The 17,975-nt window shown below is 40.9% G+C and overlaps 1 protein-coding gene across 6 annotated transcripts in view; it reads right to left on the reverse strand.

The window, feature by feature from the left end:
- NAV3 (neuron navigator 3) overlaps positions 1-17,975 on the reverse strand; it is a 605,012-nt gene that overhangs the window by 23,946 nt on the left and 563,091 nt on the right. For 4 of the 6 annotated variants that reach the window (XM_048499145.1, XM_048499144.1, XM_048499149.1 and 1 more), the window contains 6 exons: positions 12,749-12,832; positions 9,880-9,991; positions 7,107-7,228; positions 6,631-6,651; positions 5,336-5,508; positions 894-1,047 (listed from right to left, as the gene is read on the reverse strand). In XM_048499145.1, the coding sequence (XP_048355102.1) occupies positions 894-1,047; positions 5,336-5,508; positions 6,631-6,651; positions 7,107-7,228; positions 9,880-9,991; positions 12,749-12,832 (666 nt within the window). The remainder of the gene's footprint in view (positions 1-893; positions 1,048-5,335; positions 5,509-6,630; positions 6,652-7,106; positions 7,229-9,879; positions 9,992-12,748; positions 12,833-17,975) is intronic. The other 2 variants (XM_048499147.1, XM_048499146.1) reach the window with 1 other exon arrangement.

Consider the following 17,975-nt stretch of genomic DNA (forward strand, 5'->3'; position numbering starts at 1 on the left):
CAGACATTGAATGCATATTTGGATGTGTATTGGACTGCTGGATTAATTCTATCATTATTTATATATTTGACAGTTATCAAATAAATGGATTCGTAGCAGGGTGGCCAAGCCCTGAGATCTCATTGCTCACCACAAGTCCAAGTGGCCACAAGAGAAAAATAAAAATAATTCATGGGCATCATGAGTTCCAGAGAAAATCTCCATTGCTTCCATGTCTTCCCTGAAAGTGACATTATCATGTTCGCTATGCCCCCATATTTTCAACTCAACCCCTCCCTCCAGTCACCTGACAACCCTACCTTAGGACTGGAGCTTCAGTTTCTTTGTGTGACTTTGTAAGGGTGAAACTCTGAAGCTACAGCATGACATGTAATCCATGCTAATAGTCTCCTGCAGAATAAACTGGTTTACAAATTTGGAAGCTTAGTGTTGGAAAGCAAAACAAAATGAGGAAAGAACAAAATGGAAAATGGCAGGAACCAAAACCAAGCAGTTAAGAGCCCATGAAGACCTTCATCTGTCCTGAAAATGTGATGCACCCCCTTACTGAACTGGTTAGCATTCTACTAAATCCCTGAAAGTCTCTCAGCCACCTTTCTGAGTATGTTATCTTTTCATTACATTTTTGTGTCTGAAAGGACAATTGCAGGGAATCAGTGTCAATAACTGAGGAAGTGATACTAAGCAAACAACGCATCTTAAAGAGTCAGGCAAAGACCTAAGAATACAATTCAAGTTACAAAGTACATTATTTCTCAATCACACTAAAATCTCTGGTAAATTATTTCCTCTGATCCTATGTCATGCTTCTGCTCAGTCAAGAGCAATTGGAATAGAGTATTAAAGAACTGTTCTTAGAGAAATGCCCCAGTCAATTGTTCCACAGAGCTGACCTGCATGCGGTTCATGGCTTCTCGAATCTGGTCAAGATGGTGTGCTGAGCTGAGAGCCTCCAGACGTATATCTGTTAACTTGAGTTCTTTTTCCCTAAGCTCATTTTTCAGCTGCAGAATTATTTCAGCCTCTGCCTCTGTGCATTCACAGATCCTAAAACAATCGGAGAAGGAAAAGATGTAGAAGGTTCTCTTATATAGGCTATGTGCTATCGTTTCATATCAACAAACAGAAAAAGGTTGTTGTTGGTGACTCCTAGAACCAGGACCGAGAAGTTCATCAAAGCAACATGAATAGGCTCAATTTTAAAACATGAAAAGGAATTGAATTATAATTGCTTTTATTGCTGTTCCATGTACACTTTCCATTTAGAAGATGAATAGTTATTGCCCACAGTTCTATTTTGTTTTTTCAAAGTGCATAAGGGATGTATTTTTTTTTCAAAACTATCCTAGCTTTTTTACAGATTGATATTGATTTTGTTAAAAAAAATTGTTTAAAAAATTTGTTAAAAAATAAAATCTTGGCACTGAACTGAAAAGATTGTTTTGCTCTATCAATATACTCTGTAAAGTGTAACACAAAAGCACAGAACTGATTCACAGATAGATTACTGTTATTTAATTACTCAGCAATTGATTTGTAGCTGACCATGTGAACTGAATGCATGGATCAATCATGACACTTAAGATGACTTTCGGTGTTATGAACATTTTGACTATGAGCCGAGGTGGACACGTCACACATACAAGTTATCATTACATCTTACATTCGCTGAGTGATGAACATGAATGTGTGAATTCACCCTTACAACTGCTCTTTACAGTACAAGTCTTGTAGAGTCCACTGAAGAATATTTATACAGCACTTGTTCCAGATGGAATCATCCTATAATACAAAGAGATTCTACCCACAAAGCAGAAATACTGAGGAGTTGTTCAACAGCTGGATTAGTGCATGTGGTGAATGACAGAGGGTTTGGGAGAAGTTTCTACATAGCTGAATGTCTAGCTGCAGTCTCTTGCAATTTCAGTGTAACTAAAAATGAACCAACACTTGGAATAGATAAGTTTTAAAAATAAGTTCAGTTTTACTTTTAGGAGCTAAAAGTTAAATGATTTGAATTTGTCGAAGTGGTTTGATCCATTTCTACAGTAGGGTTTTTCTCTACTCTATTCTACCAGCTGCTGTTTCCTTTTGTTAGGATAATTGAAATCACCACAGTTCAACAGTTCTGGCACAGAACTATCCTGATTCATTTCTGTAAGCTGCATAACACCTGACATGCAAAATATAAAATAGCTATCCATGACATAGAAAATAATGGGAGGTCTTTGCACATCAGCTTTCCTGAAACTAAGCACCAAGTGTTACAGAGTCTGTGGGTCTGACCCATGGATGCTGCCCATGTGCTAAAAGTGCACTTAGTACTTGGTGATCAGTATTTTAAAATGTTACTATGGCCCAGAGCACATGAGGTCCTGGTGATCTTGGCTGTTTGGCACTTCAAAAGGCTGAGGTGTGGGGCAGGAGGGCAGGACAGGGGGAGAGAGGAAAGATTGCCTGGCCCAGCTGCACTGTAAGGCCCTAGTGGGATCAGCATGCGTGAAAATTATACTTTTTAAAATGGGCTCAAGGATTGTGGCTGATGTCACAGAAGCGATTGAGTCGTAGAAGTAAAATCAGTCTTAAGGAAATTATCCTTTAATAACTGACTTGTTTCCTTTTGAAGGATTTGGAACAATGCTTTTCTTCATGATTGATATGCTAACCTACATCCACCATCCACCCACAGAGCATATATAACACTATCCTATATACAATATTTATTATATTTTCTATGCATTAGTTTTACTCTGCCTTTCTTCCCAGGAGCTCAGGTCAGTGTGTACACTTCTCCCTCCTTCATTGCTACCTAACTATATATACTGTCACAATAAAAATCTGAAACTTTTTATTTTTTTCCTTGGATTGCCTTTTGATGAAAAAAAAAAAAGAAATGAACTATTTCACACTAGGTCTTAAAAGCCCCACACAACAGTTTACCGGGATCTATGCTTGTAGATCACGTGACCGTTTTGCCTTTTCTTTGGTGCCCAGATTAGGGATGACCTGCATACACATGCATTAGACAGACAGATGCAAGTGAAAGAAAGTAAAGGCAATGGTTTAGAAAATGAAACACGGTTTAAGAATGAAATAAAGAAACAAGAACCCAGAATGAAGATACAAAAGGGAGAAAATCCTGAATGGTAAACTAAACATGGAAAAAAGCTTAGATTTTACTGATACCTACTTTTACTATGTCCAGTATAAGACTAGATAAATTCAGACTGCAGGTGAAGGCCTAAATGTTTAGCTGAGGCTGCACAGCAAAGTCTTCATGCATATTTCAAGCAATTCGTCTCTTTCAATGGAGACCCAGGTGGCCCTTGTAACCCAGACTGCATTTTTCCATCTCCGGCAGGCCCAGCGGCTGGCCCCCTTCCTCTCTCAGGCAGACCTGGCCACTGTGATCCATGCAACTGTCACCTCCAGGCTTGACTATTGCAACTTGCTCTACGCGGGCCTTCCCTTGCGTTTGATTCCGGAGAGACTAGGCAGGAGGTCCAACATGCAGCGGCAGCTTGCTCACAGAGAGCAGCCCTTCGCGATCCATAATTCAGCCTGTAGTGTTAGCCAGCTGCAGTAAACTTCCAGTGGAATTCAGAATCTCGCTATCTTCCAAGGTGTGGGTTTTGACCTTCCAAGGCCCCTTCACAGCGGCCTGGGACCCTCGTACCTTAGAGACGGCATTATCCCATATGCTGCTACTCGGCCTCTGCGTTTCCAGCCAGGGCTAAGGTGCTGGTGGTTCCCTGGCCCCTCAATGGTCTCACGGCTGGCACTCCACATGGAGCCCCACAGGACGCTTTGCGGCCCTGGCCCTGGCCCCAGCACCTGGAGTGGAACACACCACTCCCTCCAGCTGTCCAGGCCCTGTGGGACCTTTGTGAGTTCATGCATGGGGAGCCTGTAAGACTGAGGATTGTTCCGCTGGGCCTTTGGAGGGTCCAGTCGCTGAGTGGCGCCCCCCCTTATGCTTTTATGCATTTTATTACCATCTTTAATTCTGGTTCCATCTATGCTACCCTCCTAGAGAGGGATCTGGCCTCTCCTTCTTTCTGGGGAGATTTTAATGAACTGGGTATAGGACGCCTACCATTGTTACATGGATCGCTGTTTTAATAGATTTTACTGGATTTTAACTAATGTGTTGATTGTTATGTGGTCACTATTGTGAACGTCTATTTATTGTATATATAGATGTTGTGTACCGCCCAGAGCCCCTTGGGGATGGGGCAGTCTATAAATCGAATAAATAAATAAATAAATAAATAAAAATGTGAGGGAGCCTTTAAATAGCTGATCCCCCACCTGCAGTTTGAAATCACCTTAGCAAGCCACAGAACATATTAACTGGCAAGTTTATGACTGCAAAAGTGTGGAATACTTGAGGCTTTCTGGGGAGTGGGCGACAAAATAAACCATCAGTTTTTATACCTCACTGATGTTGGAAAGCAGGTGCTGAAACACAAGAACACTTCAAGAAAACACTCAGTGGTATTTATTAGGCCGAGTCATAGAATGTTCTGCAAGTGTGAGACATGCCTGGCTGTGCCTTTAAGATATTGGATGATCAAAACCGCAAGTCAACTGGGCCTGATAATAACAGAAATGTGCAATCTTTGAACAAGAGAATGAAACTTTGTGGCGGAAAGATGCCTAAGGGGCTTTGGGGCAGGAAAGGAGAATGATGGTAGAGAGTAAGAGGAATTGGATTCATTCTATCTTCAGGGAAAAAATAGTTGCCAGGACCAATTTTCTGCAAATGCTTGCATGTGGTGTTGCTTTAATAAGTAGGTTCTGTGGCAGTTCTCATCTTCTGCTTGGGCAAATCTTGCACAAGAAGATGAATATGCCCTTTCATTGTTGAGAAGCGTTTGGACGTGGTTTCATTTTTCTTGCACTATACTCCAGGAAAAGGCATAAATTGGCTTTTCTGGGAATAGAAGACATCTTCTATGTGAGGGAGAATATCTTGGGTCCACACTATAATGGCAATAAAAATTAGTGAAGAATGCCAGATCAGTATTGTTTAAGGCTCAGTAAAATGTAGAAAAAGGAAGGTATGCTCAGTTGAGAGAAGGAAGCATTCTGCCTGCACCTTCAGAATATTGCCAGTCAAAGAATAACAGTTGGAACATTTCCATTAAACAAATGCCAGTTCAGGGAATTAAAATAACTGAATCTGGACAGACAGGAAATAACTGGTGGGAGCACAAAAGCAAAAGTTTTAAGGCTGAGGAAATAGGTATGGAATCCCAGTTAATAAATCACATGATATCTTTTAAAAACAGTATTTGGTGAGAAACACTTATGCAGAAAGAGAAAAACATACGCGGATGTTGATTGGGATGGCTTTATTGATGTAGACCCACAATCTCCAGAGCTGTGGGGCAACTTAGGTGAGGATGGAAGAGATGAATCTGTGACTTCTTCTATATCAGAATGGGAGGACGGAGGCTTTGTGGACTTCTTCTTTCCAAACGCCTGTTTGAACGAGCTTCTCAGCTAGAAAGGAAAAAAGGAAAAGACATTTATTTGGATTACCTCTGCTGATCTGGTTCACTTTTATTTTTTGCTGAAAAGTTAGTTTGCAGATGCCAATCGAGCCACTGCCTGAGGTCAGTATATAGATAAAGCAGGGTATTAACATATGCGACACACTGTCTTTAAGAACAGGATAACAGTGCTATTTAAAAAATTAACTGAGCACAGCGCAAACACTGAATGCTATGAAAAAAGTGCAGTATCAGTTGGTACAGCTAAACAGATGCTCACTTCAAACCCTGCACCTTCCACGGAATCCCATTATTCTGGCATTCCCTTCAAGGTGACTGGTTTCAAATAGCCACTTTATTGATTTGTATTTCCAAAGTATATTACATTCCAATTGAAATGTTTTTGTGTATTATTCACACAGAATTATTTTTTTCCTATAAAAGTCAGAATTCTATTAAATCAATAGCAGAATAAACAAAAAATAAACTGTGATATGATGCTTGCCTTTTTGCTGACGAGAAGCCGGAGGGGTTGGAAAAGAAGTTTTTATCATAGGTCTACTTAAAGAAGCAAGTTTATATGTACAAGCACTGCCTTTTTGCTCTAGAAGCTTTGATCCATTACCGAAAGGGACAGGATAGCCAAAGAGCCATTTATTTCTGGAGCCGAACCAGCACAAGTCATGTATGCAGTGAGCATTTTGCAGTTATTTTTGAGGTGCTGAAAGCTTCTTATGAACATACAAGTTACTCATCCAAAGAACAAAAAGTGTGCTCCCTCCCCAAAGCTTTTATTAGTACCCAAATCATTCTTCCTCCAAATAAAGGCACACATCAGTATTTTTCTACCAAAATCAGTTGGAGAGCTGGGAGTGTAAGCGCTGATTGAAATTACCATGATTTATATTCTTTCTAGTTGATGGTTTCAAATACGAAAGAAATGGATTTTGGCGACACCCCCCTTTCTAGTTTTCAAAGTTGAAGCTAAAATGAACAGAGAAAAAACTAAGGAAACATACAGAGTAATCCATTTTAGAAGGGTACGAAAGCCTACTGCCAAAATGAATAGCAATCATGCCAAGATAAGAGTTCTTTGAGATGCATGCCAAATTTTCCATGAGTTTATATTCACCTCACTTCCTCTAGAGTTCACCTTGCAGAAACATGAAAGAGTGCGCAATTACAAATCATGGGAATGAAGTTGGAATCAGTATATTTAAAATATTACCTGCATAATACATTTAAACAACAGAAATAAATGCTTACATAATTTCAATAAAATTCATGAGATGTATAGCTTTTTCTAAATGCAAAGGCTTATTATTTACTCATTTTAAAAACATTTCCCTCAGGTTTCCTTCACAACATACTGAACTATCTTGGACAGTCAACCTGTTTTATAGAACAAAGTGGAAACTAGAGCTTTTTTAAAAAGCTTGCATGTGCTTTTACAATGATCCTAATGTACCTGCCAATACCAATATCTCACTGGGTGCAATCAAATTTGCATCTTTCCGATTGCACAAGAAGAGGGACTATCGTGCTATATATAAGGCAGGAAAGTACACAAAAGAATACTGAATATGTTTAAATCTCTAAGGCACTTACCCAGTTTTTCTTTTTCTTCTTCTTGGACTCAGCATCATTACCGCTGCCCATGCTTGAATGGCTGGTGCCACTATTGATACTGGAAACACTTTCAGAAGAATGTTGTCGTCTTATTCGTAAATCTGGGGAAAAGGAGGGGAAGGACAAAATGAGGGTGTCTCTCTCTTGTTTTAAGACATAAACCATGTGTCAAAGATGGAAACACCAAAATTGTAATTTGGACCAAAAAGGCAGTCGCAAAGTGATGTCACAGGAGTGATGTCACAGGAGTGCACAAAGGGGTTACATTTTCTCTGTTGATATTTCTCTAATTAAAAATGTCCCTCATTGACTGTCAATAGCTGTGGTGACGAACGTTTGGCACTCCAGATGTTATGGACTACAATTCCAATTGGCCATGCTGGAAGGGGCTGATGGGAATTGTAGTCCATAACATCTGGAGTGCCAAACGTTCGCCACCACTGGTCTATAGCCTCAATAGGCATACTCTAATGAAGTATCTTCCCCACTGTTTTTTTTTCAACTGAGGGAATATTTCTGAAATGGTAGAAGAAGGAAGCATTAAACTTTCCTACCCCTAGTGATCCAGCAATAGTCCATACCGTACCACACATTACTCCCCATGTAGCTGTTTCTCAGGGCTTAATGATTCCTGTCATAGAATTACTTGGGAGTTGGCCCTGAGGCAACTAATTTTTAGACTTTCAAAATACTGCAGAAGGCATTTTCTTCTTCACATTTTTAATATGTGTGCCCAAATTTTGTATGAAAGCTTGATGTTATGCTGAGGGAAACTCTGCTGTCCCACACCCACAAAATTGAAAGCACTGGCTTCCATATGAGATAAACTCATGTTTATTGCATGCCTTGCTATGGCATTCATGCTTTCCATCCTCAATGTGTTGTATTAATTTTAGACAAGTTTGGGAACATTGACATGGAGCCCTAAGGCAACATCCAATCTTGAATTCTGAGGTGATACCGATTTGTGAAAACTGAAAGTCAAACCTTTTTCTGAATACTCAATCCTTTTCAACATTTGAGCCTTGATAAGAATCTGAACTCTAACTAGCAACCTGTTGAAACTGCAATTTCAAAATTGAAAATATACTTGGTGAGTAATTTTCTTTCAATTCTGATTATAGGCAGTTTTTGGAAGGTCAAAATATCCCAGTGGAAAGCCGGGATCATGCATACCGGGATGTTTTAATCTCGGTTTCTCCCTCCACATGGCAGCCCATCAGCGCATTAGGCCAAGAGGAAGAACTTGCATAGCCCCCAGTTTAGTTTCATTTTCTTTGCTGATGTTGCCGCACAAGCACAAACTGTCCCGTTTTTCTGATGTTCTAATTGGCTGCAGGCGGCAAGGCGGGAAAAATAAACTGGCCTGTTTCCCATGGTGTTTGCACTTTTTAAAAAAAGAGTCACCAATTTTATCATTTTTTGAAAGGCACGGGATAAGGGAAATCTTGCGAGGCGGGTCCGAGTTAGACCCAGAAGCCATGTGGAAATCATGAAAGAACCAGGATGTTTCACCTCCTTATCCCAGGGTACATTGGCCATGGGGGAAACGCCATAGTTGAGATGGATTACCATATCAGCTAGGGAATTATTAACCTGTTTAGAATGTACCATTCTGCCACGATGGTGATTTAAGACATGGTAAATATGGCAGACAGAGGGCTAAGTGTATGTTTTGGCAGTTTTAAGTTGGAATGTTGAGCTTGAAATGTATTAATGAAAATCCAACAAAAACCATGTTCCTAGCAAATAAATTGGGAACAGTCTAGAACTGAGCATGTTATTTCTGACTCTTGACCACTTTCAGAAGTTTCCTGATCATATAATTATTCTGGTACTCTATTGTCTGGCTTCATTTTGGGGGCTGGGGTGGGGAGCTGGGGCAGTGAAGGCGGAGATTCAGCAACAGCAGATGTCTGTGACAAGGATGCCACCCGAACATAAAATACCTGTCACACAATACCATCATAACTGGTGTTTTAATGCTAGCACTTCCACTTTGTACCAATCACTGAACTGGCTTACTGACTTGGGGATGGATCTTATATAATAACAGAGAAGGGGGCCGAATCTGAAGATACTTAAATCTGATGACTTGGATGAAGCTAATGGAGGGATAATTGAAATTGTTGAAGAGGTAGCATTGCTAGCATCTTGAATGGTGTACTTGATATCCTATACTGGTGCGATTTGGGCAGGTTCTGAAGCAATATTCATGCCAAAACACTCTTATCCTCCAGCTCATCTTATAATTGTAAATCTATATGTAAGACTACAGCATCATGCAAAACCACTTTGTATGGTTATTGATTGTCGTTGGTCACAACATGAATAACTCAATCAAGTATGGCCTTTTCAAGTTCCACAGAATTCAAATAAATCAAGTTCAGTGCAAATTTAACTTTCCTATTGAATTTTTTAAAAGACCCTTAAAGGAGCTTAATTTTGGCTGGAACATTTGCTGTGGCCATACTTACTCAGAGAAGGGCATTAAAAGGATATCTTGAATAAGCAGTTACTAATTGCTAATCATAGAGGTCTAGTAAACCTAGAGATCCTTTGAATTTCATGGCATATATACTGTGTAGGGGTTTTGCAGCTGTGGGAACACATCAGATACAAGTGACATGCAATGTAGGATGCCTCCTGAAATACCTCACAGACCATGTTCTTCCAAACAATGGAAAGCTAGTGACTTAGAACCTCTCTGAAAAACCAATGAGTTCTAACTGAGACAGTGAAAAAAACAGACCTTTATGAGCATGGTCAGGGCCATTCAAAGCTCCTTGAATAGCAGCTTGTGCAGCAGAGTTCTGAGCTTTCAGCATTTCAATAGTTTCTCGCAGTTCTATGAGCTCTGATTCCTGTGGGAAAAGTCAGAAAGGGCTCAAAATATCAGAGTACTCATGAGCTGTTTGCCCCCTTCTGGAGTAAAAATTTATGAGATTTTAGTTTAGTAATGGTAAGACTATGCAAAAAATACAATCACTTTACAACTTCTTATCTAAGTTACAGTTAACCCCTCTGTCCCTGGGTGCCACTAATGTGGCCACAGGAGGGCAGGGCCTGGGAGATGGGGCTTGAGGGATGGGGCTCCAACCCCCTGAGCCCCAATACCCTGGCATAGTGGGGGGAGCGCCCAGAGAACAGCTGTCTCTGGGCTCCACTTTCCCACCGTATGCCTCTGGTTAACCCAAATTGTGAGGCTTGAAATTATTAACCTTTAAAATGCTTCAGTAATAACCAATTGCTTCAAAAAGCAAAAAATACTTTGGTTGAGACAAATTTGTTTTTTATTTCATGGAGAAAGGTGGTAGCGCCTAAATCTCTATAGCATACTTTGGTAGGAGATTTTTTAACAGATAATGCAGTTTTGATTAAATCTACAGTTGTTCTACTTAGAAGCAATCCTTCCACTTTGCATTTTATATAATTAGGTGCAGCAGGAATGTAAACCCAGTGGCAGTGAGGAACAAAGGGGGGGGGGACATGTTCTCAGATCTCTGGGAAAGCTTATTAAGGTCAATGCTACCATTATAATCTTTTTAGGAACAAAGCCTGAAGCTCTGCAAAACATTTCAGGTTGAAAGAAATTCTGCTTGAGAGCATTTCATTCAAAAGGTAACCTAAGAAACATTTTAGAATGGACCACTTCTATGACTTCATCCCAGGAGATAGAAAACAAAATGAATTTTTTTCTCACACAGGTACATTTCTAACAATTTTTTCACATATTGGAGAATGAAAACTCAACAGTCAGACACTAGGTACCATGGACCACGACCTGTGAAATCAGTTTTAAGGGCTACAATGAGCAAATCTATGATTTAGCATACTCTCACAACAATCCAAGGGGGGCAAAATTGCCTCTGGAGATGGCACAGCTCTGCACCAGCATGGGTGCCCACACCACCAGAATAAGAGGAAAATGCACCAGTGGTGGGTAGACTTGCTCTGATGGGTGGGTGCCACGAGGAGCAGCACCCACCCCAGAGGCTGCCATCCCTGCCCAGATCCGCCAGTACAAAAAGCTGTGCTGGCATAGCTGGGAGTATTCTGAGGGGGGGGGGAGCCAGGGAGTGGAGTCAACCATAGTCAGCTTCCACTGCCTGCCCATCCCCTGTGTGCCAGTGGGGTCAGCCTCAGTGATACTCCACATTGTAAATTTCGTTGAGCGTGCACAATGACAATAAAATGCTTATGCTTATGCTTATTTTTCGTGGTGTATCTCTGTTATTCCAAATAGGACTAATCCCCTATGGGGGATTTTAGCGAGGGGGGGCGTATTTTGTTTTTTGTGTGCCTATGGAGAGGGCAGGGCAGGGCAGTGCCGAAGTGGCACCATTGCTACCAGCCTGTTTGTTCTGGATTGGGCTTTAGACATATATTTTCTGGTATGAAGATTACTGACTGGCACCTGTTTGATGAGTTTCTTAGTATTCCTAGAGCACTGCATGAAGTTGTTTCTGACCTGAAGTTACATTGTGGTGTTACAGAGGGCAGAGGCACTCCATCCCATTTTGCTGCTGTAGCTGGGCCATGTCACAACAGATGGCCACAGGCTTTAGATCTCCCACTATAGCAGCAGACCTGACTTCCTTAAATATAGGCCCACAGCAGGTATAACATTGACAGTATCTTAGCCATAGCAAATTAAGAGCAAGTTGGGGCTTTCATATTCCCTCCTCCTTTTATTCTGGTGAACTCTTTTTCCTCCTCTCTGTTGGTTCCAGTGAGGTAGAAGAAGAGCGTGTGACTAACGTCCCTGGCCTTTTAAAGTTCCTCAGAAGATTGAGGGATTTTTGCAAGTGTTCATACACAGAGAAAGCTCACAAAAAGATGTGAAAACTGGGGTGAGCCAAGGGGAATTTTTAATTTATTTCCTGAAATAAAGATATCCTTCACTTTGCAAGAACAGAGCTAGGCTGGTAATGAAAGGACATTTTGGAGGTCATTAATCTATAGGCTTGCTGTAAGTCAAAAGTGGCTTGGTTGCACATGCACTGAAATATTTATGCCCCACCTTTCTGCATGGCTTCAGTTCCCCCATTATTTCACAGAACTCTTAACCATAGTATGCAACATGGGATCACTTTTATTGGTCTTACATGGTAATTTGAACTTCAGTGTTTAAATCTTTGCTCTTACCATGCTGTATGATTATGTAGGTGGTATTTAAACAATCAGACAAAACCAGATACCTTTTGTTCTTTCAGATAAGGCTAAAAGGCTGAAAACTGGCTTATATTTCTGACACTGAAGTATTCCTTTTCCAATATTTAGAATTCTGTGAATGCTGTCAGACTGGAACAAGAACTACACTTGGTTTATGACTAGCTTTTGTTGCTGAATCTTTTAATATAGATTATATCCAGAGTCACAAATGTTTTAATTAAAACCAGGAAATGAAATATTTTATCTTTGTACTGCCCTCTGATACCGCTAAGCTAAACCTGACAATGTGCAATTTTATTCCTATTGAGGTTTTATGAAGCTTTGATACCAAGGATCATGTTTATCCATACAGCTGTCCTTTCATTCAGTCTTCTTGTTTCAATACAGACTTCAGTGTAAGCCAATGACTGTTCTCCACATTAAAGCATCTGCTGCTTCAAACATACCTTTTGTTCAGCTGTCATTGTTAGGCTTTGCAACCGTCCTGTCATATTTCCTAAGCTCTTTTCAAAAGCTGCTACTAGATGGGCCTGTGAAAAATATGGAAGAAAGACCATTTAAATGTCATAAGACCTCAAATGCACTATGCAAAAATCTATAAATTATGCTGGAATATATTTTTTCTGAAAAAACCCACATGCTCACATCACAACCACCAGAAAAAAACTTTATTTTTATTCAATTACTCTCTCTCTCTTTTCCTATTCTTCATTTTAAATTTTATTCTCATTGTGAAAAACTTCACACTGGAAAGCAGGTCTTTATTAGTGATATTGTTCCAGAGGCGTACTGGGGGGGGATGGTGCCTGGGGCAACACCTGCTCCAGTTCCTGCGGGGAGGGCAGGGCCCGGTGGTGGGCAACCCAGATGGGCAGCTTGGGTTGGTGCTGCGGTGGCAGGCTGGCTCCTCCCTTTCCCAGCCTTCCTGGGAAGGGCAGGAGCCAACCTGCAGGGAGGCTGGGGGGGGGGGATGTGGCTCAGTGACAGGCGGCTTGAACGGACAGCGCAATGGATGAGCCAGCTCCTCCTCTGCCCAGCCTCCTGGGGGGGGGGTGGCGGGAGCTGGCCTGCAGCCGCGGCAAACAACTCAACCAACAATTAATGCCCTGGCACAGGAGGAGGCACCAGCCAGGTTGCCATCCCATGGGAGAAGCCAGGCACGGGGACCCGGCTGACATCTGACCCCCCATGACAAAATGGCACGTGACCCATGTCCCCATGGGTGGTATGCCCTTGTACTGTTCTTTCCCACTTTTGAACGGTTAACAAACAAAACATATATTTGAATGAATTTCTAAACTGCGGAATCTAAAATACAGGGGGTGGGCGAGAAATGTAGAAATGACCTCCTTTAGAACTAAACTGATTTGCATTTTTGCTTCTCATTGCTATAATGTGACAGGAAGTTGTAGAAGTGGTTCTAACATACTTTGCCTCATCCAGGCTGTAAAAGCAATGGCAATTTTGATACTTCTGTGCATCCTTCCAGTGCTGTCCACAATGCCCACTACGTTGGTGAAGCCTGTAACTGCCAGAAACCCTGCCTGGATGGAAGCCAGTTCTCTCCTGTAGGGAAGGACGCATACTCCTGTAGGATGGCCAGCATGGCAGGTATGAAGCTGTGTAGACAGTGGCTCAGCAGAGACTAGAACACCTACAGAACCTCATCCATCACCCCTTCTGGTGGAGAGCAGGCACAAAGAGCAGGCACAGGGATATCATGGGGGTTTGGAGCTTGAGCCTGGAAAGCTGGCCCAAGCTCATCATACAGGGCTTGAATGATCATGCTGTCCAGGGGAAAGCAATCAAAGCAGATGCTGTTTGAAAGGTGGAAGGTGGTGATGCATGCTTGGTATCAGCAAGTACAGTATCTTCTCTGTCAATACAGTGCCACCCACAGATAGAGTACTGGCAGTAGGTGGATATGAACTGATTTTTATAATGACAAGCAAACTATATAAGATGGAGGAAGATGTTTTCTTCCCTGCTGAGAAATACATGTTGATTATATGGTGCTTAATATTTCCTCCATCATGAGCATTCTGAGGGATCGCCATTTCAGGTCAGAAAAATGGTGTAGGGGGGAAGAGTGTATCCTATCCATTCCTGTGCAGCAGTCTTGATCTAAATCAGGGCCTCTCAAGGCTTTTCCCCCTCTTAAATCCAATATGCTGGAAATCTGATAGTGGACCTTGCAATATCTGGTCTGATTTGATCCTGATAAAACATTTTTAAAAGGGGGGTGGGGGAGAAGAAATGTTAGACAGCATAGAAAAGCACACAGAGGAGCAGTACTTCAGAAAAGTGTCAGACTTCCAGAGAAAGCAATAATGTTATGAGACATTTGGATACCTTCAACAAAATGAAGATGTCCACTTATTTTGTTTGCTTGCTTAATATGGAAGTCACTGACAATACTCACATAGCTTATTAAGAACTTACTCATAAGTAGATAATACTGTCATGTCAGAACTTGTTGACAGCTAATACCTACATAAGGGGAAAAAATCTTGAGACAAGTTGAGATAGAATGGGGTTTTTGTAATCATGACCAGACAAATCTGTTTATTATGTGTCCCTAACTCACAATTGGCAGTGTGGAGGGAAAAGGTCAAGGCTGTTTTTCCCCTATCTTGTGAAATGCATTGTTCTACTATGCAGGAAGTGGGCAATAGCTGAAGAAAATATATGGGAAAAATATTTTTACTAATCTGGAATGATGAAATAGATGGAAATAGTTGTTGGTCCAAACAAAAGAAATTTGGGTGCTGTGTGGTTTCCGGGCTGTATGGCCGTGTTCTAGCAGCATTCTCTCCTGACGTTTCGCCTGCATCTGTGGCTGGCATCTTCAGAGGATCTGATGTTGAGGTCAATAGTTGAGGGCATCTGAATAGAAGTATGAGTAACAATGAAGACTATAGCCTGGGAGTACTATTGACCTGGTTGCTGCCATTGTTACTCACAGACAAGGTTTCCCCACCCACCCTGGTCACTCCAACAGATATATACTCCACTTGCTTTTCCAACATCAGATCCTCTGAAGATGCCAGCCACAGATGCAGGCGAAACGTCAGGAGAGAATGCTGCTAGAACACGGCCATACAGCCCGGAAACCACACAGCACCCAAGTGATTCCGGCCGTGAAAGCCTTCGACAATAAAAAGAAATTTGATCAACATATGTTTATGTAATTGTAAATTTTCACCAAGAAATTAATTCTCTCTCCCTATGTTTGCTTTCCTAAGAAAAGTTCCTATCTGTTAAAAAAGGAAAACTTTCTTCTAAAGAATATGACATTTTATGCTTTAGATAAATGATCTGAGAAGTTAATTATGCTTAGTAACATGTAACATTTCTACTAAACTTCACTATGCCAAATAAACCTGTTATTATTATTGTTATTATTAGTAGCCTTATGAAGTCCTGTGGGTTTACATAGAATGCAAATAAATCTACATGGACTGATAGCTTATGTCAAAACTAATGATTTCAGATGTATGTGATAAAAGACATATTCTGTGTGACCTGACATAATATGATTTAAGGTAATATAAGCACATTCAAATTATGATTCATCTTGATTATTTTGTTCAAATATATTGTAGCAAGAATATAAATGAAAACAGTCTGCTAATGGTCAAAAATATGTGACGCTTAGTTGTGAATCTCCAGCCCAGATAGGGTTCATACCTTATCAGCTTCTCGCCAGCATGGCCAATTGGCCATGCTGACAGAGGCTGATGGGAATTGTAGTTCCTGAACATCTGGAGAGCCGCAGGTTCCCTACCCCTGCCTTAAGCAATCAAATGAGGCTAGGAAGAATGTTCAGGATATATATATTTTTAATGGCCATGACAGTATATATGTACAATCACAGATTGTATCTGCCTGCCATAAGGCCTTAGGTATCCCAACAGCCCAAGAGGAATGAGGTATTCTAGGGTGGTAGTTCTTATACCTTAGATACAGGATTATTACTCTCATTGCCTCCAGCATGGCCAATTGGCCATGCTGGAAAGGGCTGATGGGAATTGTAGTCCATAACATCTGGAGTGCCAAAGGTTCGCCACCACTGTGGTATCCCAACAGCACTATTTCACCTCTATCAGGAGTCCCACACTTAAAGAAACAGTAGGGAAGGAAGAAGAATGGGGCCAGACAGTGGCTCATACTAGACAAAACTTCAGGACTAAGGATCTCATATATCTCTTGAGTAAGCTCCTTCATCCTCCTCAGATCTTGTCTCAGACATGCAGGGGTCATAATATGGACTTTCAGAATAGCACTTATCGTACTATCCTATAGGATCCTACTGTTATTGCCACTGGAACTATTCCACAGCCAGATCCTTCAAGCAATCTGGGGTGTCTGGGTTGCCTATGCTGGAAACAGCATAGTAGAAACTAAAATTCCTGTTGTGATACTACAACCCATTTAAGTATAGCCATTTCACCCTGGGTATTTGTCCTGGGTTCGATGCTGTTGGGAAGTGATTTTTTCCCTGCTTCCCCAGAACACTGTAGTGCATTCATGCACTTCTTGGGGGTTTCCCAAGCACTTGAGCAATTTTTTTCAAATGTGCTTTGCCACAAAGTTTTGAGGAAAAATGGAGAAAAGCATGGATGGCTGCTGTGTGGACTGAAAAACTTGGATTTCCCACTCCCACCTACCAGTCAGTCATTTCCCCTGTCTCCAAGGTGGCCATTTCCTGCCCCCAATACTAGGGAGCTTTTTTGGTTTTATAAATTAGCAACTGAATATTGTAATAATCTGTGTATAATTCCCAGTGTTCATTAAAAAAAAAAAGAATGTAGCTCCTTTTGTTGTGGAGTACCTTTCCACAGACAGGGTGCTAGATATTTAATTATTTTCATAAAAGAAAGGAATTCTTTCAGGAAGCCCAATATCAGGAATGCCTGATATGTAGGTGGTTACATCATTATATACATCATTTCTGGTGACTTGAACAGGGAAGATATAGGGAAACCTGTCTTGTGGACGCTCTATTGTTTTATCAGCAGACACAATAATAACTGGTGAAATACACAACTCTTCCTTGAGTGGAAAACACCTATGCCACCAGACAATTAAGTTCTTTGTCAGCGGTATAAACCCCTTACCTCAAAAGGCCAATTTGCATGCACAAAGACTGCATCACTCATCACATAACATTTGTAAATGCCCTAGACTGCAGTAGATTATATTTCATTTTATCATCTTAATGTTCTAGCAAAATAGAGATAAGGGAGTCCCTACTCTTTTATGGAAATCAACCAGAAATGTTGATTCATCTTAGCAAACACACATTTAAGGAAAAGTTAGTGGGAAAAGGAAGGAGAATATGTGTGCCTAAAAATAACCATGCATTGCACGATCCAGAATATAAATTGTTGTACTAATTGCATAGTGCAGTGAAGGATTAAAAGCTAAAATGAAAAGCCCCTTTTAAAAAAAAGTGAAATATTTTTAGTATTAAAACAGATAATTATATTCCAGCCTATGTAGCGAAAGCATGTCCGTTGCATTACATAGATCAAGACTGAAATGCTTATTGCTAGGCAACTATCACTTCTATGAAAAAAAATATTAGACTTCAAAATTCAAATTGGCTTCTTGTCTTGCTCTACTGCATTTGAAAAATGGAACAATGGCCTATTTCTCTCAGCATCAGTA

This window comes from Sphaerodactylus townsendi, linkage group LG06 (genome assembly GCF_021028975.2).
Source record: "Sphaerodactylus townsendi isolate TG3544 linkage group LG06, MPM_Stown_v2.3, whole genome shotgun sequence".
Classification (NCBI taxonomy): Eukaryota; Metazoa; Chordata; class Lepidosauria; order Squamata; family Sphaerodactylidae; genus Sphaerodactylus; species Sphaerodactylus townsendi.